Consider the following 21,752-nt stretch of genomic DNA (forward strand, 5'->3'; position numbering starts at 1 on the left):
CAACTACACGAAGATACTACTACTAGATTCTAGGATGCCAGAAGGTAGTCAGTGAAAATCAGGCTGGAGAGGCAGATCCAGCCACATAAAGGAAGAGCCTTTTATCCACGCAGAGGGCTTTATACTTCATTCCATTGACAATGAGGATACAGATACTGTACACGGCTTCAGGCATAAAGTGATTCTTAAGTTAGCTCTGGTGACAGCATGGAAATTAGCTGAAAAGGAGACGAGCTTAGAGACCCAGAAAATCACCAGGGCTTATGAACTTTGATATCACACTTGACCGTTAGCATATTATGTGACCCAGGACATTCTGATAAGAGGAGAACCAACATGTAATATTTTTATCTTGGAAAGCTGATAATGCAGAGAATTCACGAGTTATGTGTGTGCAAACAGAAGTTTCACAGTCAGGAGGCTGTGAAGTGTCCCTCGTAGGAGTCCTGCAGTACTATGTGGCAGGTTCACTCCTGGGCTTACAGCATCATTAGGTCAGCGTATGGAGAGTCATCATGGCCACTGTGCAGACCTGCTGGGGAGCAGGCCTGGCTTACTGTGGACCAATAACCCCGCAGACTCAAGACTGGGCGAGTGAAGTCCCACAGCTTAGAGCAGGCATCTGGGTTTCCTGTCTGAGGAACGATGCTCTTTGCCCCTTGCCAGACATAGCTAGTCTTCCAAAATCGCATCATTTCCTCACAACTCCATGGACCTCTTTATCTCTTCCCTAATTCTGTCCCTTCAAAACCAGTACTTCTTTTAATAACCCATAGCGCTTCCTATGTGTCAGGCCCTGTTCTAAATGCTCAACATACATGATTACATTTTCATATTAACCCTCAGAAGTGAGAACGATTAGTATTATCTTAGTCTGACTGGGCTGCTATAACAGAATATTATAAACTAGGGGGATTATAAATAACAGAAATTTATTTCTCACAGTTCTGGAGGCTGGGAAGTCCAAGATCAAGACGCTGGCAGATTCGGTGTCCGGTGAGGGCCTGTTTTCTTGTTCATGACCTAATCATCTTCCAAAGGCACCACCTGGGAATTAGTTTTCAATAAGAATTGTGGGGGGAACATAAACATTCAGTCTATAGCAATTGTCCCCTTTTTTCAGAGGAGGAAACAGCAAGCTGCCCAAGATCTGAAATAGGAGCAGAGCTACCAATCAAACCCACATCATCTGAGGCTAGAGACAATATTTTTAATCACCACAAAATGCTGCCTCCCACAAATCTCAAATTAAAAAGGTGTTCACTAGAAACAAGAGACCAGCACACTGAATTTTGCTTTACAGAAGATTTTTCTTGGAGGTTCCTTTTTCACAAACTGCAAAGTCTTATGTAAGTTTTGCCCCTGTATCCAGTTGTTACGCTTTTATATACCTGGTTTGCATTGGCCCCCAAATCTTAAGAAACACACTTCCTCATACCATGTTTGGAAATGCAGTTCAGCCAGAACAAAAGATTACCCTTCTCAGTTGATTTTCTTTTTTCTGCAGTTTAACCAAAACTCTCTCTGTTTTACAAATGAGATCTTCCTCAAAGATCTTCTGCCAGGACAGGAGACTTATATAAGAATTTGTAGCTCATTAAAATTTCTTCCCTTTAATACTCAGATTAAAATGAAAACTTTTCTGTAAGGTCACCAATAAGAGCAAATCTAATTTAAGTTCTTTACTGGTTAAAAAAAAATGTACTGCTTAATCTTTTTACTTTTTTATCTTGTCTTTAGGTCATAAGTCACCAATTCTTTCGTGGGAGGGAAATACTTTTATTCCCTGAAGCTTTTAAAAGGATATAATAGTAGCAGAAAGTTATTTTTTTAAAAACCAATCTACTATATAAAGTTTCAGGACCTACTAATTGGTTGAAGGACCCCTGACTTATCTATTCTCAAATGTTTCTTTTATCATTTTTGGAGTCTGGGCTTTATTTCCGGAAATGACTGATTATTTGGATAGAAAAAAAAAAACAACTGGCAATTAGCTCCTTATAGTTTTTAAAAAGTCTTCTTTCTGTGAGCAAACTTAGAACTTTAAGGACTTGTGATTCTGAGTAGAATATACACTAAAATCTTTTCCATTTTTTCCCCCCAAGACTTCTCCAAAAACTTTACTGCAATGACACAAAGGTCAAAACTTTCAGCAAGAGCGTTGTGTAAGTTATCGCCGGTGCTTCAAAGTGAGAGGACACAGAAGTAGGAGCAGAAGAATCTCCGTGTTTTTCTTCGATTGCTATGGAGAGGGTTATTCACTGGCACAGACCTAAACCAGCCCATTGATAGGCAGCGGATGTTTTCAAGTCCCCTTGTGCAGGAGAAGCAGGTGCTTGTTCTGCCTTCTCATGCACTGAACACTGAATATGTGTGGGAAAATATAAAGTATTGACCTGTAACCCTTTCACCTAGCAACCATTCACCTCTGCTGGTGTACAGTAATGCTAAAAAAAAAAAAATCAGCACATAAAAAAGAGGTGCCTAAAGAAACAGAAATGCTCCAGCCACCTTTACATTCTGAGCTCCGTCTGCAGTGAGCAGGCCCTACTCAATACTCGGGGGGAAACAGACCGCCTGTCATGGAAAGCAGACTGTGGGGTTGAATCCCAGCCCGGTCTTCTACAAGTTGTGTAATCTTGCCAAACCACCAAACGTCATGGTAGGCATATCTAGAAATGGGGAATTATTCCAACCTTTAAAATTGGGAGAGAAATGAGTGAGGAGAGCATGCGACAACAGCTGGTCCCTGCCATCTCCCAGTAACCCTTGGCGTGTCTGTGGCTGCTGGTGGCCTCATCCCCCACAGTCTCCAGCAGCTTGTCCACACAATGACGGCACTAAACCGACGGTCACCCTCCCTTGTGTGGGTACTGATCATTCGTTACCTTTCTGCTTCTTGGTGCTTCGGCCTTTTTTATTCCGCCTAGCAGCCAACGTCTAGACTGGCGGACTAACTTCCAGCCGCGTTTTTCTAGAGTTGTAGGGCTGGCAGTTGGGGGTGCGGGGGCAAGCTAAGGAATGCTCCCCGCCTGCCTTTCCCCTTTTCGTCTGTCCGTGGCACTCTCAAGAGATGGGCACCGAATAGGTCTCTGCTGCGCCCTGTGGTGGCAACTCCAGTGCCAGGGTTGGGGGGTGGACGGGAGAGTGCCCGACACGACGGCTGAGAAAGAGCCTCGAGCTCGCTGCGTTCCTCCAGGGCGCCCTCCGGAGAGGCCCTGGGCAGCGAAGGAGTCCGGGCGGCGGTGGCGCCGGGCGAGGCTGCAGGGCGCCGGAGCGGTCGGACGGGGGAGCGAGAGCTAAAGCTTGCGGAGCGCGCCGAGCCGCCGGCGCCGCGGCCGGACCGTGGAGCCGACGCCGCGCCGAGACAGCCCGGCCGCTGGGGGCGGAGGCCGAGCGGGAGGCGGGGCGGGGCGAGGCGAGGCGGGGCGGGGCGGGGCGGGCGGCGCCGGGGAGGCGGGGGCGGGGGCGGTGTCTCCCGGAGCTGCGCAGGCGTTGCTCGCACCTTGTTGATTAGTCAGTGCTGGGAGCGCTGCTATGGCGTTTCTCAGACCCGCGGCTCCTCCTCACACGCTCGAGGCGGAGGGAAGGAGGGGTAAGAGGAGGAGGAGGCGAGCGGGCGGCCGCCGCAGCTGCAGACCCGGGGCCAGAGGAGGAGGCGGAGCGGGAGCCGCCGCAGCCACCCCGGCCGCCGCCGCCCGCCGCCGCGGGGCTGCTGCGAGTCCTGTCCGGGCTTGAGGGCGCGCGGGGCGCTCCAGCCATGCCCCGCAGCGGCAGCTGAGCCAGCCGCGGGCCCCCTCCCTCCCTCCGTCCCGGCCGCCGCGCCCCCCCCGTAGCTGCCCGCGGCCGGAGCGCCCGGCGCCCCCCGCGCGCCCCAGACCGCCAGCGCGAGCAGCGGCTGCCGCCGAGACGCGGGTGGTGCCGGCGGCGGCAGCGGCGGGAGCGCGGGGCCGGAGGAGGCGGGGAAGATGGACCCGGCGCCCTCGCTGGGCTGCAGCCTGAAGGATGTGAAGTGGAGCTCGGTGGCCGTTCCGCTCGACCTGCTGGTCAGCACTTACCGGCTGCCCCAGATCGCGCGGCTGGACAGCGGTGAGTCCCCGCCCGTGGACCGCAGTCTCAGCGCGGGTGTGCGCGCCTGTGCCCGGGAGGGTGGGACCGGGTGGGGAGTGGGCTGCCCGCCCCCCAGCGTTGGACTTGGCCCGAACGACTGCCGCAGCCCTGGCGCGTTGCTCTCAACTCCCCCCAGCAGCCGCTAGAGATGTGAAAATCAGAGCCCCTGCAGTATAATTAAAAAGGACGCAAAGAAAAAAAAAATCAACATAAGGGAAATCTCTGCAGATAGTAATCTTGGAGGCGAGCTGTCCCTCCCCACCCGCCTGCAAGAATTACTCAATCTGGGAAACCCTGATGAGTTATCTTAGGCAACTTTCTTACAGAATAATTGTGCTTTCGGTGGCATCTTTATTTTGGATGCTCTCCTCCCCCTCCCCCAGGAGAAGCAGCAGATTTTAGGGGGAAAGCTCCTGGGTGACCAACGAAAGGGATCACATTTCTCAGAGACCTTTTATTACAGCTTGTCTGTTTTGTTTAACTGAACTGAAAGTAACTTAGGGCTGTGTGTAGAAAATGTTTTCAGTAGAAGTGATGGTATGCTTAAGGTTAATTATTAGCTTAGCACATTTCTAGCCTGGAAAAAACTGAAGTCACCAAAACCTATATTGACTTGGAACCTGAGCTCAGAACTAAGAAATGTTTGTATTTCCTGAAATTGGACAAGCAGAAACCAGCCAAACATCTCCCAGCTGTTTGTTCTTCAGGGTGACATCTGCAAACAGATAGATGTGCATGCTGTCGAGCAAGTAGATACCTTTCAGTTTGAGAGTTGTCATGTATAAGGTGGCAATTTAGGTGTGTTTTGTCCCTTGTGTTTTCGTAACAACTTAAGTTGATTTTGGCTTCCTGCGATTTCAGACTGTACGCAGAAACAAATGTATTGCTCTGCTGTGAGGCTGCTGGAAGCACCTGGGCCCAGGCTGGCAGGCAGGCAGGCAGGCAGGCAGGCAGGCAGATAGAGCTGTGGCCACTCAGGCCAAGTCAGAAGAGCACTGAGCAGAAAGATGTCATCTCAAGTCACAAGGCCTTGGGTTACTCCTCCTTTTCTGGAGTCCAGGAGTGCGTAACATGAGATGTATAAATGTCCAAAGGCATTTTTGTTCTCTTTCTTATCTCTGGGGTGAGATTAGGCATTTGAAGTACTGATGTGAAAAATAAAGGCAGGAAAGTTCATGAAAGCTGGGAAACAGTCTTGCTGTGCTTACTAGCTTGTTTGATTGGTGGTGGTAGTGGTGGGCTTTGGGAATAAACTAGGAGTTTTAAAACTGGGAATGAAGTACACATGAATTCAGGGAGGGGCAGGTGTTGTGTTGAGGCATTTCTACTTAGAGTAGGGGTGTTTTAAATATGGATGTGTAGATCTGAATCAGAGAAAGAGTGTGTGTGTGTGTGTGTGTGTGTATGTGTGTGCAGTGTTTCGTTTACTGTGCAGAATTATGTGTAGTGGAATGTTATGAATCCTCACCTATTCCAACCTTCTCTCATCTCTGCACATGCCACTAAAACTTTTTAGCCAGGCAGCGAGCATGACGCATGAGGTGTGAAAGTCACCCAAAAGTTCCATTAAACTAAAAGTTTAAAGAGGCTGAATGTCAGTTGCAGACATAACTTTTAGCTTTATTATCCGCTCTCCTTTCTCCTCCATTCATAAAAAGGATCTGAATCAGCAGTGTACTCATCCCACACTTCTTTTTAAAATCAGGACGTGGGCAGCAAATCTTAACACTGTGTCCTTTCAAACTGTGGAATGGATTTTGATCACTCTGTGTCATTCCAATTCTTTATTGTAAATTTTCTCTTATTACTGCTTCAGAATCATAGTGGCATACACAAATTTGGAATCCTAGCCAAATACTGTTTTCTACCTTGCTTCTTTCACTTAATCCTATCTTATTAAAAAAAAAAAATTTAATAGCTGCATGATTTTCCATGGGATGATGGTTGTACCATGTATCTAGCCCTCTGCAGTGGACATCAGGCTGCTTATTTATTTGTTTATTTTGGGTTTTTTTGTTTGTTTGCTTACTATTTTTAAGTTGTAATAAAATGAATACTTTTGTACATAAATCTGTTTGTTTGGGTTAGGATATATTCCTTTCCTGCTAAATAAGCATGTGCATACTTTTTAAATCCTAGATATACATTGCCAGATTGCTTTAGAGACCAAAGGTTATACTCATTTATACGCAAATGAGAATTTTGGGAGTACCAGTTTCCCTACAGCCTTAAAATATTAAGTACCTTAAAAACAAGCAACCAAAAAAAAAAAAAAAAAACCTTTGCTATTTTGATGGAGGGGAAAGTGTTAGATTACCAGTTAAATTTGGATAGACCTTAAAAGAGTTGATCATAGATTCTGTGCTTATTTTTCACAGCAATGCTTGGAACACGTTAAGGACACACCACCCTATTTATAAATGCTATATGTGAAGTTTTCTCAGTTTTCGTGCAGTCCTCCTCCTGTGTGTGTCCTTTGCCGGTTTTAGTACTGCAGGTACATTTTACTCACGCACACCCTATACTTAAGCATGCAAGGTAGTCATTTGCCAAATCACTTGTTTTCAAAGAGGTTAGGAAGAAATTGAAAAACATGCCAATAGTTGACAGTATGCCAGGAGAAAACTATTGGCTAATTTTAAGCAATCATTAAAGACCATTAAACAACTAATTTCATAACTTGATTATTGAATGCCTACTATGTGCTGGTACATTTCTAGGTGCTTGATGTATATTGTCTTAAATCCTTAGCACCTCATTTTAAGGACTTTGGGAACCTGAGATTTAGAGAAATTGAGCGCCATACCTAGTAAATGGTGAACTGTGCTTTTCAGCCAACTTTCTGACTTTAAAGACAGACCTTTTATCTCAAACTGTACTACCTCCTCATTACTAAATGGGAGTAGGTTCAGAGTAGGTCTGACATCTGCTCTAAATAGCCCCATTGTCTCTCTGAGAGCTGGAGGACCGGAAAGTCAATATTTTTAAAACAGTGTAGACACCAAATTAAGTGCTGGCCTCATCCATCATATTTCAAAGACTTTCTGCTTCCCAAAGGAGTGGCCGAAAAGAGGTAAGGGGCAGAAGAGAAGAGAGTACAGAATCAGAGGAAGAAGGGAAAAAGTGGGGTCTGTGGGTTTGGGGTACGTAAGTGTGTCTGTTGAGATTACTCCTCAGGACACAGGCCGTACTTAACATACTAACTACGCAATAAGTAAAGAGCTTTCCAGTTCTTTGCATCATGCATGTCCCTCATGAAATAGCAGTCAGATAGACGCATTCAATATTCCATCCCCAGTGGTGACATTTGTCATCGTATGAGATAAATACAAAATTAGTGAGCCTTTCTGCCATTGCCTCATGAGTCTTTCTGGAGACTAAAAGAAAAGTACATCTAAGGTTCTCCTTAGGACTAAGATACATCTCATCAGCCGAGGTCTAACCCTAGTCCGCAGTGCAGTTAAGATCAGGTATGTAACCACATCGTCAATCTTCATAAACTGTTGGCTGTGGGAGCAGGTTGTGTTTATGACCAAGGAGAGGGTGGAGAGAGCGCTAATCCCTACCCCATCTCCAGCCCAGCCTCACTCAAAGCTGGGTAGATGGGGAAATTGTTCATCCTCTGTCTCTTCAGTGTTTTGTCTTGGAAGGGCTCGGAAGGGTTGTTCGAATGCAGTGTTCTTCCAACTTTTTGCTCTTGTAGCACCTAAAAGATTCTGTAAAAGCCTGCACCCTGAGCACTTTTTTAAGCTAACTGCTAATACGTTTCAACCTAACTTTAAATAGTTGCAAAGGGTATCATTTTTTCAGCATATTGTAAATACTGACTTTTTGAATTGTTACATCATTTTTTAAAAAAATTTATTTATTTATTTTAATTCCTTGAAGGGGTGAAGTAATTAAGTTTATTTATTTACTTAAGTTTTTTAGAGGAGATACTGGGGATTGAACCCAACACCCCATACATGCTAGGCATGCGCTCTGCCACTTGAGCTATACCCTCCCCGTTGTTACATCATTTAAAAAACTCTAGTAGGATCTATATTTGATTCCAGTGTCATTCATTTTTTAAAATGCATGAATAAGTTCTTAACAGTTAAAATTTTTGCACCTTTCCTTTTTCTCCTTAAATTCATATTTCCATTTCCCTTCCCCCACAGAATTCTGTCCCAGTGTAATATAGTTTTTGGTGTTTGTTTGATTCCCCTCTCTTCAGGAGAAGGAAGGATTTATTACTTGCAGCAAGTAAGAACACCGGAGATCTTTCCCAAAGCAGTGTCTCCCAATGTAATATAGTTTTGTGCTTGAAGGTGTCCACTGATCACTCTGTCATACTTTCTGTAACAAAAAACATAAATTGAAACCTAGTATTTTGTATTTCTTTTGGCCATAAGACTCTTTTTATTTAAAGATTTCAGGTTGTTTAAAACAAAGAACTGGAAATTACCTGTCTTAGAAAAGGAGTTACCCAAATGCTGGAGACTTACACCGCTCGACAGGCATCAGCATTTTTATTTGTTCCTTTGTTAGTCATCCTGCAATCTTTACACCCAAGGTAATGCAGATTAGAAAGATCTGGTGAAGGTGATGCAGACGCCTTGCTTTTGTAAAGTGGGAGAAGAACCTTCGTGAGGACAGTGTCTACTCCTCAGGGGATGGGTGTCCCTCCATCACAGTCATGGTCCCAGGCTGATCACTTTTTAGACAAGAAAATAATTGGAAGTTGTGGCTTTGGAAATTGACTCATTTATAGCTGTGGTGGTGAACCCCTTGAGAAATGTAGGCTTTGCTTCAAACATGTACCCCACTTCAAAGAATGCTGGTCTGGAGCAGTGAAAGATGAGTTTATGGTCCTGTTTGCTGAGAGGAAGAGGAAGACCAAGGCTGCATGAACCGCCCTGGAGAGAGAAATAAAGAAGGGAAGCCTTGGAGGCAGCTGGATAGATAGATGAGCAACAGCCCCTCCCCTCCAGCCCTGGGGAGGGATCGGAGCTGAATCGGAGCCCCAGGTGTGCTCAGACTGTGGGTGCTTTGGTACCTGTTTTCTGCTGAGGTGCTGCTCTGACTTCACCGTTTCAGTGCCTGGAGGGCTGACGGAGCAGAACTGGGGACACTGAGGTCGCAGTGAGGTTCCACGTGGCTGTTTGCAAATGTCAGAGGGGTTTCCAGATTCATGTTTTGTCTTTGAAATTAATCTGAGTTCCCCAAATCCCCTCCGTGACTGAGGCTACTTTAATATATGTATATTAAATATATATATTTATTACTTTTTTTCTAAAGTAACTTCATATAAGTCTTGTTCTAGGAAAATGTGCTGTGCTTATCTGTGGCTTTACTTCCCCTGGCACTCTAAATCTAAAGAGGGTACATATGCCCACGCGAGAGGGAGAGTAACGTAAAGGATGCTAGATTTGGAGCCTAGCAACCTCCCTTTACGTACATGTGTTGCCGTTTCATAGCCATGTGATCTTGGTCAGGTCTCTTAATCCCTTCGATGGCAGTTTTCTCATGCAGAAAAAAAAGTGTACATTATACTTGCCCTTGAATCTCATAGTTACTCATTAATTTGTTCAATAAGTAATATTTTTTAAGGTCCTACAATGCGTCAAGCCGTGTTGTAGGTGTTGGGACAGCAACACTTGACCAATCAGGCAAAAACCTCTGTATTCATGCAGCCTGTGTTCTTGTGTATCCACTTACTATGATAGTTAAATGCAATGATACATGTGAAATACATATACACTGCTAAGCAATATACATTTATAAGATTGGCACAAAGTGGAGGTTCAGATCAGTTGAAGGGGAGGCTTCAGAGTATATCATTTAGGCAACAGAAGTCCAGTGAATAATAAATAGATTTTATTATCCTTATACAGATAAAGAAACTGAGTGAAATGGTCTGGGTGACTTTAGTCCATTTCCTTCCTTGTATTCCGGGTAACTGACCTCATAATCCACAGATTATTAAAAGATGGTGTAAGGTCTTTATCAAACTAACTCACTCAAGATTGGATTTGGGAAAGATAGGAAGTTAGGGAATGAACTTTTAAGTTAATCCAGAATCACATGTGAGCTTGACCAAATGGTACCAAGACACTTGAATCTTTTTTTAGTATGTACTCATTGATGCTTTAATGGATGATAATTTTCGGAGCACCTTTAGTTATATAACTGTGAGCAGGAGAGGCGTGCCTAGTATGATGTTATACACAAGGTGGGCTGAGAAGAAAGCCTCTTGCATATTCCCTTGTATACTGTATACTTTTACTTTCCTCTGGTCTTCTCAGATTCTAGTTGGCCATGCCTAAAAATTATGAAACAAGAATAGGAGAGGACCTTGTGGAGGACGGTAGATGGTGATAAACATTCAGACCCACAAGACAAGATTTGGTCATGGCTCTTTGGATGCTCTTGCTTTTCAAGTAACATGGCAGTTTTGGAAGTCTTAAATGAGTATCCATATGACCAGTAAAAAAAAAAATCTCAAGATGCTCAGTTCATCAAAGGAAAACTGGTTTGAACCATTGTGATCGACTGCATCACAGTTTAAATAGAGAGGATTTTAGTTTCTTTACCTCATGTGGCCGCCTTACTGAAATAGCAAGTTCTAGTAGATCAGCTTGTAAACTCGTTTATTTTTGTTTGAGATTCCTGAGGTATCTGTCTTTTCACTTACTGAGCTACAGTTCTAGGAAGACTCGTAAACTCCCTCTCGTCTTCCGCAAGACTATCAATCTTAAGAACACCAGCTATTATATGCAACTTGAAAAATAACTTCTATTGCTGGTTTATGTATTATTTTGTCATACTTGACAAAATATAAAATACCTGCTAAGAAATTTTAAATCTGATGGGATTGATTCTTCTTTGAGATGACATTTCCACATGAAGATGCTCTCCCCACATCTCAACCCCCACCCCTATTCCCAGTTTCACAGGAATGCTGGAATTTCAGGTTAAAGGTATCTGAAATAATTTTTACTGTTTCCCAGCTTCTAGCACAATGCCTGGCACACAGGAGGCATTCAACAAGCTTTAATTAACGAATGAGCAAATCTCAGTATTAAAAATCTTAAGGTCCAAAATATCTTACTAAAGCTGTCTATCACCTCTGCAAGTCTGAAATAGAATTTCACTTTTGTTTCAATTGAAATAGACATTGTATTCTCAAATATATAAATTGGGACTAAGGTAGTAGGTCCTAAAATTAGGAGTGGGAGAAATAGAGACTAGTGGACCATCTTGATGAAATGATTCTTAGGATCATTAGTTATCAATGTTTAAAATAAATTATTTATAGACATTACAACTCATTTTTATTTTTGTTTTTGTTTTTAATAGAGGTACTGGGGATTGAACCCATGACCTCATATAATAACTGATTTTTAGATTTTTTTTACTTGCTTTTCTAGTTCTTTCATTCTGAAATTAAGATGCCTTCTTTACATATTACATGTAGCTATGTCGTTGAATTTTTAATCTTATATGACTAGAATGCCATAAATCTTTGGAGCTAGTCAACTCTTACTACCATAAAGAAAAGCCTGATTGGATAGCCAGCTTGCCATTTAACTGCCCATTGTCTCATCTTGTCAGGACACCGAGGATTTTACTTCTAAGCAAAGCAAGCCGCTTGGTGTAAATAGTGTTACAAAACTACAACTGCTAACTTGGTACAGTTGTCATCTTCCTAGAATAGCCCCAAGATTGACTTGACACCATAGTGTCTTAGTCCCAGACAATGGGTTTCCTTTTGTGCCATTGCAGGAGTATTACATAGTGGTAAAGGGAGAAGGAAGGAACAATGTTCCTGAGCCCTTTTCTAATTCCGTGGCTGAACTACTTTATACTCGGAGGGCAAGTCATTTTAACTGATTCTGCTAATTTTGTGAATATATATATTTTTATTGAAGTGTAGTCAGTTTACAATGCTGTGTCAATTTCCAGTGTACAGCATAATGCTTCAGTTATACATGAACATACATATATTTGCTTTCATATTCTTTTTCCCCATAAGTTACTACAAGATATCGAATGTAGTTCCCTGCACTATACAGCATAAACTTGTTTATCTATTTTATATTTATCAGTTAGTATCTGCAAATCTCTAACTCCCAGTTTATCCTCTCTCACCTGATTCTGCTAATTCTTAAACCTAAGTTGAAGTGTTTAAATACTATTTGAGCTTTGATGGCTTAAATGGTTGTTTAATAAATATCAAGTTACTGAGTTTAAAATGCAGTGTGACTTCTTATAGTTCTGGTGATGTTATTCAGGTTAACATTTAACATGTACAGTAAGTTATTGAAATTGGTCCTGGTTATAGCTTATAGAGGAATGTAATGGTGAGCAATGCTTCTGTGTGTATCCCTGTGAAGACTGAGAATAGTTTATGTTCTGTTATTTTTTTCCCACTCAGTACAGAAAAATTTCCTCAGTCAGGTTTTTGTTTTTGTGTTTGTTTTCCACGATGGCAGTTTTCTCAATGCTGGACTTTAAGATGTTAGAGATGAAAATTTGCTCTTGATAGTTCATATTAACATTTTTTTCCTCCCATCAGGAAACTAGATTCAAATGTCTGAAAGTAACATCAATCCGTTCAATAAAGGTTAATGAAATGCCAGAGGAAACCCACTTGAGTAACTCCAGGACATCATCCGTGCATACGCTATATTCTGATTGATACTCACTTTGAATTGCCACGCTTTTCCCTTAGCAGCAATGGGCAAGTAAGGGATGGCTGAATCAAAGAACGAACATCTATTCCATTGTCATTCCTGGTCCTCAGTAGCTTATGCCCTGAAATCTCCCATTTTGTTTCAGGTTAACATTTAAAGTAATGCACGACCCATTTTTACCTTGGACCACTGATACACAAAATCAAACACCAGACCTAAGTTCAAAACAATTTAATTAGTTATGCCTAGAAAGAGAGAGAGAGTGCTCTAGAAGGTTCAGATTACTTATTTAAAAATAAGTAACAGAAAGCTTTATTAAGATATTCTGCTGTTATTTTTTCTTGTTTATTTTAGTCCAGTCTGTGGTCTGTTAAGAGTTGGGGAGCCACTGGGAGTGTAGACAGGATCAAGAAAAAATTTTTCACAACCTCATCATGGCCAGGTACATCAGTTTAGGTTAATTTCAGTTGTACACAATAGGACCAAAAAAAAAAAATAGTGGCTTATACCCATGGAGATTTTTCTTTTTCATGTTAAAATAGCCTGAAGGAACATGGTCCAGGATGACAGGGCGAGTCCACAGAGTTAAGGACACCAGCTCTTCATGTCTTTCTGATCTCTCATCCTCAGCAGGTAGTTTTCACTTTATGGTTCTCAGTGGCTGCTGGAGCTCTACCCATCACGTCTGCATTCCAGACAGCAGGAAGGGCAAAAGGGTATGTCTTACCACCAGTCTTGAACTGCACTGCACTTATATCTCATTGGTCAGGACTTATATACTCCTATATGGGCAGGAAGCAAAGAACTGGAATCTTAACTGGGCACAAGGCCCAGGAATTTTTACTGTAGAATAGGGGAACATGGAATATTGGGAGCCACCTAGCAGCCTCTGCCACATGGATTTTTTGCTTTGATGCCTTTACTTTTTTTCTTCTGCCCAAAACGTACTAAAACAGTCATGCCTTGCCCCCTAATTCTTTAACATCTTGTTTGAGTTCTTCCTCAGCTAAGAAATGAGGAACTTCGTGCCCCAACTTCCTTTTCTCTCTTCATCCTGCTCTGTTTCTTTTGCCATAGAGGCTTGGTGGTTGTGTGTTTTTTAAACCTTACTGTTTTCTTCCCAGATATTATTATAGAGAATTTGGAAAATACAAACAGAAAATGACAGAAATGAATATCAGTGTTAATTCCAGAGGTTATATAACTTGTTATGTAATCATTATTAACATTTTCCTGTTATGCAGGTGTGGCATATAAATGGAGAATATATAGCACAGTGGGACCAACTATATATAAAACTTCTTTTAAAATTTTACATTATATCATGATGCTTTCTTTCAGTATTAGTATTCTTTGAAAATAAAATTGTCATGACTAAATGTGATTCTGTTATTACTAGTTAACCGTTATTTATTTGACCATTTTCTACTGGTTAGCCATTTAGTTGTTTTTTTAAAAAATATTTTTATTGTATTATTTAATTACTTTATTTTGGTGTGGGGGGAGGTAATTAGGTTTGTTTATTTTTGATGGAGGCACTGGGGATTGAACCCAGGACCTCATGCATGCTAAGCATGTGCTCTACCACTTAAGCTATACCCTCCTGCCCCTAGACATTTAGTTGTTTTGAGTGTCATGTTTTTGAGGACATCTTTAAACTTGTCAGTTTTCTACATCATTTCATTATTTTGGGTCCCTGGATATGAGATTAGTATGCAAATTTTATTATTTTTAGGTTGTTGATATGTATTTCTAAATTATATCCAGGAAAGTTTGTACCATTAGCAGTGAATGAGTAATATGATTGTGCATCATTGAATATCATAGATTTTTTTAGTCTTTGCTACTTTATATAAAATTGGTACTTTTCCTAATTTGTATTGCTTTGATGACTAATAGTTAGACATTCAATAATTTTATCATATTTGTGAATTTTATGAGTTCTGTGTTCAGTTTTTTGGTGGAGTTTTTTTTTTCAAAGCTCCTATAATAAAAATAAAATCCTAGTGTCCTTTATTCTTGGTTTTCTGCAGGATGTTTATATATAATTCCCAGGTTTCATGTGGGTTTAATCACTTTTTAAACTTCCTATTTTTTTTCTGCTAATGTTCATAAATAAATATGACCTCTATTTCTGAAATTGAGTAGCTGTGATTTACTTTTCTTCATCAAGCTGGATAGTGAATGATTTAAATGTTGACTGCTGCCTTGTGGCCAGTCCTCTGAAAGAAAAAGCCCCTTTCATTGTACAAAATTAAGTAATCTCATGAAAATCTTGGTAAAACCATGTTGTGTGTTCACAACTATAATTAAACATACAGTACTTGAGTTCAAGTCATGAAGAGTTCCCCACTGATATGTGATTGTTGGTAAATTCTTCTTCATTGCATGAAACTAAGCTGACAAACTAGGTTCATTGCTGTTTGGTTTTAAGGACTAAGAATAAATGGACAAGTTTATAAAAGTATTTCATTATTTTTGCATATAATCCATGGCAAACCCTGAAGTGCTGCATTTGGGGCAGTTAGAGTTTTCTACGCCATTTCCTATCCTCCCTCTTGTAAGAATTGTATTCCGGCAACTTGAGAGCCTCTTGAAGCTCAGAATCTGAGTGCAGATGTGAGAGAATAAATACTAGAGATTCACAGATAACTTCAATATGGGAGAGAAGCAAACATGATACTTTGAACGTCATTTCATTTCCTCTGTTGAATATCTGTGCAAACGTCGACTTCAATGTAACAGCTAAGCAGAAGGGAACCGGAGATAAGAGAAGGAAAGCCCATTTTAATTCTCTCTACATACAGGCAGTGATTGATGGGGGAATAAAATACATATCCTGTTGCCAACTTGGCACCTGAGGACTCTGTAAATAGTTGTAGGTGACAGTTCCTGAAAGTGCAGTGCAAGATGGCTTTAAGAGAATCTTTTAGTGTCAAAGAAGCAGCCTCAAATTAACTTTACAATGAATCAGGTAGGTTGGAAACTGTACTCGCCCCTCCCCCCAGTCTTTTTTTTTTTTTTTTCTTGAGTTGGGAAGGTGTCAGTCTGAGCGGGCTGTATACAGTTGAATACAGTAGCTGTCAGAGGGGTTTCATCCTAATAAGTGGAGACTAGAGGGGGAGGGGAGAGGGGAAGTTATAAATACTATTTATAGTCTATCTAGTCTTTTGAATTATCACAATGAAACAAAACTTCATTTCCCCAAATTAGAAACATCATGTATTCATTATTAAGAATGTGAATACAAAAAGAATAGGAAAATGAATGTATGTATATTCATGTACGACTGAAGCATTGTGCTGTACACCAGAAACTGACACAACATTGTAAACTGATTATACCTCAATTAAAAAAAAATTAAATTAAATTTAAGTTAAAGAATGTGAATACATAAAAATGTTTTAGAACTGAAGATAATCTGAAGTCCCACCACCCTGAGGTAATTTGGTGACTGTCCTTTTTCATGCATCCTTTATTCTTTCTCTTACACACACCTAGATGCTCATAATTTTACAGAAATGAAGCATTTTCACTCCCACTTTTTTTTCACTTTCTCCCTTCACATTGACCCCCATTCCTCCATTCCAACACTGCCTACCCACACAACCACTTCAATAATCCAGTAGATATTTCATATTCTCTCCATACTTATATAATCCTTTATCGACATTGGATGTACAGTCCTTTCTCAGTATCTGAGGTACTGGTTCTCAGTACCCTGCAGGTACCAAAATCCATAGATGCTCAAGTCCCTAATATAAAATGGTGTAGTACAGTAGCCTTCTGTATCTATGGATTCCGCATCCATGTATTCAACCAACCTTGATACAAAGACATATACTGAAACAGAATTCTGTCATTGCTTTCTAAAAATGGGATTATATGATACATACATGGATATTATATATACTTCTTGGCTCCTTGTTTATGTCATTCCTGGGAATCTTTCTAAATCATCTGGTATAAAACAGTTCATTCTTTTTAATAGCTATGTAATATTCCATGGTACAGATTTACTCATCCTTCTGTTGATTGATATTCAACTTGTTTCTAGTTATTGGCCTCTGTGAAGGTTTACTAAAGCTCCATGTACATATGTCATTCATTTGTTCATTGTTTCTATTACAAGTCTGTGGTTTCTATCACATATCTTTTATTACTTCTCTCCCATAACATTTGATGGCATTGTCTTCCTGATTCTCTTAATCTCAAATGCAAGGACCAAAATTGTCTTTTCAGAAGAAATGATTTAGGGAAAGTCCGTCTTCTATCCCAGTATGAGAGCCCAGTTCACAGAAGTGGAACTAATTAAACAGAAGTGCCAAAATGCTATCTAGAAAGTCAGTATCCATTCTCATTTCCCTCATTGATGTATGAGAATACCGTTTCTCCAAATCTGTGACAACCATTAGATATTATAACGTTTAAAAGAAATATTTTCCAGCCTAATGGATGCAAAATGAGCTCTTACTGCTATGTTAATTTGCATTTCCCTGAACATTAGTGATTTCGCACCCTTTTTATGTATCTGTTTATCATTTAGACTTGCTCTTCTACAAATTGAAAATACCTTTTGCTGGCTTTTCTGTTGTCAGCTTGTTCTTGCCAATTTCTGGATGCTGTTTGTATATTATAGAGATTTTTTTTCTTATTTGTATTTTATCTTGTCTGTTGACTTTGTTTATATTATGTGTATCCATTCAAGAGTTTAAATTTTTCACTTGGACAGATACGTCTCTTTTTCCTGTGTTTTGGCTCTTGGCTAAGAAAGATCTCCCTGACTCCTAGATTGTACATGCATTCTCTTAGATATTCTAAGAAGATTAAAGAAAAAAATTTTAAGTCTTTAGCCCATCTGGAATTAATTTTTGCACATGATGTAAGACTTTAATTTTCTTCTAGACTGCTACCGTGCCAACCCATTTATTCAGAAGTATGCTTACTAAATTAAACTGTCTTTGTCAAATTTATTTTTGTTCTTTAACAGTAGAAAAAAACACACTAAAGCCACACCTGTCTTTCAGGGATTACCTTGGGCTGTGATCTAAGAACATATATGGTTAATGAAATCCGAAAACAATCCTTTATTCCCCAAAGAAAAGGAGTAGTGGCTAGAGCTGTCCCTCACCTTGATTTACTCTTCTGTTCCAATTGCTGTGGGAGGCCTGAGATTTGTTTTTCTAAAGAAAATTTTAATTCATTTTAAAGCTAGTGCTACCCTGGTGAGTCTGGGAAATGATAGTAACTTGTTAAATGCCTTCTGGAAGCACAGTCCAGATGCTTTGCCAATAAGTTTTCTCCAGGGAAGAATTTGTTTTAAAATGATACTTTACTAAGCTGCTCTGTGAGTGAGTGAGTGAGTGAGTGTGTTTGTGTGTGTGTGTGTGTGTGTGTGTGTGTGTGTGTGTGTGTGCGCCCGCGTGCGTGCCTTTCAGAATGTCAGAAGCATTTGCAAGTTGCACTCAACTTTACCTAATTGAAAGTGTATTTACCCCATTATTTTTTGGACAGTTCCACACTATTCTTAATGTATATGTGTGTTTATTGCTTAAAAATCCCATAATGGCCCACATCTGTTCATTTTTAAAGGCTTAAATTTCTCTTAGTTTTCCTCCCTTCCCCCTCAAATCGTGGATGGCACTGTCTTCCTGATTCCCTTTAATTTCACACACAAGGAGCAAAATTAAATTTTTTTAGGAAAAACATAGGGAAATGTGGACCTGATATCTCTATGTCCAAGACTGTCTACCTAAAAAAAGGAGAAATATGTGAGAAGAGAACTCTTACAGAGATCATTCTTTGCGGCTTTTTCTCCTGTGTGACCTTTGTGCAGAACTACAACAAAAATCTCAGTCCTGCATTCCACGAGAAACTTTATGACGTTGGAGCAGGGGTATGTTTAAAAGTTTCATCACTTCTCGTTTTAGGAATGTCTTTCTAAGCCGTCTGAGAGCAGGGATCCTGTCTTCTCTTTTGATTGCACATTTCACGGGGTCTAGTAGGACCCCCAGATGTCTACCAGATGGATCAGAAATCTTGTCTGAATGACTTTGCCACAGAGCTCTCCAGATACTCCAACTTATCCCCAAAGTATTTGCAAGCTCTACCCTCAGGACACACACAGGTGTACACACACTGTTCTTCACCTTCTGACCTTTTACCAAGTTCTGGGTGTGGAAAGAAGTGATAAATACAGCAGCCACGCCTTCCTGCTTCAGCCCAAGGGTTTCAGAGTCTTTCCCAGTCTCCTGACTCCTCATTCTCTCAAGCCTAGAAGAGACTTACTGTAGGACTGTATGTCTTATTTTAGGACTTACTGAATTATTTACATACATTAGCCTCAGGAAAAGTAGGTGAAAAATATTCTGAGGCTGGGTGAAGCCAACTCAGCATTAAAGTTTTGCTGGTAGACCATTGATAATCTGGCTCTACTATTTAATCAGAAGCTGTTTAATTTGTCCTGGTATGTTATGAGAACACATTTCAAAAAAGAAAGAAATATATTTCACTGATTCTGAGGTACACGTTTGAATATCTGAGAAATCAGGATGCATCTTATTAATGATGTCTCATAGTTTCATCAGCAGTGTTTATTCTTTCTTGGCTGTTGTAAAGTAATGATTGCATTACAGGTGATGGCGCCCTAAATTATATGAACTATGGTAGTTTCACGGGGTTATCTTTCAGTTGGATAATTTAAAAGTGCAAAGTGTGCATGTAAAACAAGGACTTTCAGTGGATGTCCCAGTACGGGGTAGAAGATCATCTAAACTGACAATTAAGGAATATTCTCTGAACTACCCATTTCTAATTGAGAAAATATCAGGGTTACATTGAACACTTAACAGGTCAGGTGAGTTTCCCTGTTAGATATAACCGTGGCATAATTTTCCCTCACAACACATTTTCCAACTTAAAAAAAGAAAAACAACTTGATTTCTGTATCCCCCCAGTAGACTGACCTCTGTAGGGCAGAGACTGTCTTTCATGTTCCTCATTGTGTGTTTCCAGCACCCAGCAGTTTCCATACTGTGTCACCTTGGCAACAGGTAAGTGTTCAATAGAGCTTTGTTTAGTACTCTTCTTTGGCACAGTACACACACACTCACATCCACAGTGTAGTGGGTTGAGTGGTGGCTCCCCAGATGACGTGTCCGTGTCCACATCGCTGGAACCTGTTTGTTACCTTATTTGGAAAAGAAGGTTTTGCAGATGTAATTAACAGTTTTGAGGTGAGATTATCCTGGATTACCTGAGTGGGCTCTGAATCCACCGACAAGTATCATTGCGAGCAAAAGGCAGAGGGAGGTTTGAGACAGACAGAAGACGAGGGAGAGGTCCAAGTGATCGAGCCACAAGCCAAGCTTTACCTGAACCCGCCAGAAGCTGGAAGAGGCAGGGAACAGAATCTCCCCTAGGCTCTGCCAAGGAAGCACGGTCTTGCTGACAGCTTGATTTTAGACTTTTGGCCTCCAGAACTGTGAGAGAATAAATTTTTTGTTCTAAGCCACTCAATTTGTGGGAATTTATTACAGCAGCCAGAGGATACTACTACACACGTATGTACACATGCAGACATAAGGGTGCACGTACACATACACACACATTTTGCTAGCCTTTTGTTACAGCGGCAGATAATTTTTTAATGTTAAAAGTTGTAAATATAGAACCTCCTTTTCTGGATTTTTCACAGTAATAGAGTTTAGCCTGACGTACAAGATGGGGTAACTGGGATTGTGGAACGTGGTTCTCACAGTGCTGTTCACTGAACAGCTGTGGACCATGTGCCTTCATTGTCCCAAGTGCTGGGACCACGAAGGTGGAGAAATGCAGCCCTGATGCTCGAGCTCAGAGGCTCACTGGGTAGGCAGTTACTGAGAATTAACTGTCGTCATGTAATAAGCATGGAAATACTTCACCCCGGAGGTCAGAGCCCAGAGCTCTGGAGGCAAGTTTCGCAGAAAGAACGTTAATTGACCCCGGAGCTGGTCCTAGACGAGCGGGTAGGGTTGTGGTGGGTTTACAAGAGGGAGGGTGCTATTCCTGTCAGGTTAGGAACATCCTGAACCGAGGCCTTGCAGGGGGCGGTGGGAGGTGAGACCCGAGAGGCACTTGGAAGCAGAGCAGGAAGAGCTGTCACATGTCAAAGCTGGACCTTTATCCTGTGCTTAACTGGTGGCTCTCAGCCTTCCCGCGCCTCCTAGGACACACATAGCAGAGGGTGTTGCGACAGAGTCGGCTGCAGCAGAATCCACTCAGGCCCCACATTTTGGTGAACTTCACGAGCTACAGCAAGGTATCGCAGGCTACTTCCCCCAATTCTCAGACCAATAAGGAGTTTTTTCCTAATAACGTGTGAGCTACTCTCATCGGTAGCCGTCTCTGGAGGGGCTCGCTGTAGATCTTGGGCCACGTACACATCATTACCCAGCTGATGACACACGCCATCTCGTTCTGTCTCAGGAAAACCTGTTAGAGTTTGGGTGTGAGTCAGGTTTTCATAGAGGGACTTGAATCCACTCCAGCTTTTATTTTAAGAGAAAGTTATCTCACCAACTGAATAGTTCGCTGAATCCTAGTGTCGAGCAACTCATTCTACATCTGGCCGTGTCACCCTGTCACCCTTGCAGGTCGGCGTGTAGACGAAGGGCGCATCCGTGTTCCCGTGGCACCTGGCACAGTGCTGTGTACACAAGTGCCCCTCCGGCGTTTGTTAGCGTGAACAGTGGGAGCTTTCACTATGGGAAAGGCTCAGTCACTCAGATTTTAGAAGGATTGTTCTGGTGTCATTTTGGAAGGTCACTTAGAGCAGGAAAAATCTGGAGTTGTGGAATGACAATTTGGGGAAGCTGTAGGGATAACCAAGGAGGAAGATGGCCTCCAACCACAACTGGTTAAGTGGGGCTGTAAAGGAGGGGGTGACCCCTCAGGGATATTTTGAAGGTGAGATTTCCAGGGCTC

General features: G+C 41.5%; 1 protein-coding gene across 1 annotated transcript in view; it reads left to right on the forward strand.

Annotated features, from left to right (window-relative positions):
- The first annotated feature begins 3,883 nt into the window (after positions 1-3,883).
- Positions 3,884-21,752, forward strand: part of GAREM1 (GRB2 associated regulator of MAPK1 subtype 1) — a 163,547-nt gene continuing 145,678 nt past the window's right edge. The window contains exon 1 of the mRNA XM_064481520.1: positions 3,884-4,089. Coding sequence (XP_064337590.1) covers positions 3,969-4,089 — 121 coding nt within the window. The 5' untranslated portion in view covers positions 3,884-3,968. The remainder of the gene's footprint in view (positions 4,090-21,752) is intronic.

Source organism: Camelus dromedarius, chromosome 32 (genome assembly GCF_036321535.1).
Source record: "Camelus dromedarius isolate mCamDro1 chromosome 32, mCamDro1.pat, whole genome shotgun sequence".
Lineage (NCBI taxonomy): Eukaryota > Metazoa > Chordata > Mammalia > Artiodactyla > Camelidae > Camelus > Camelus dromedarius.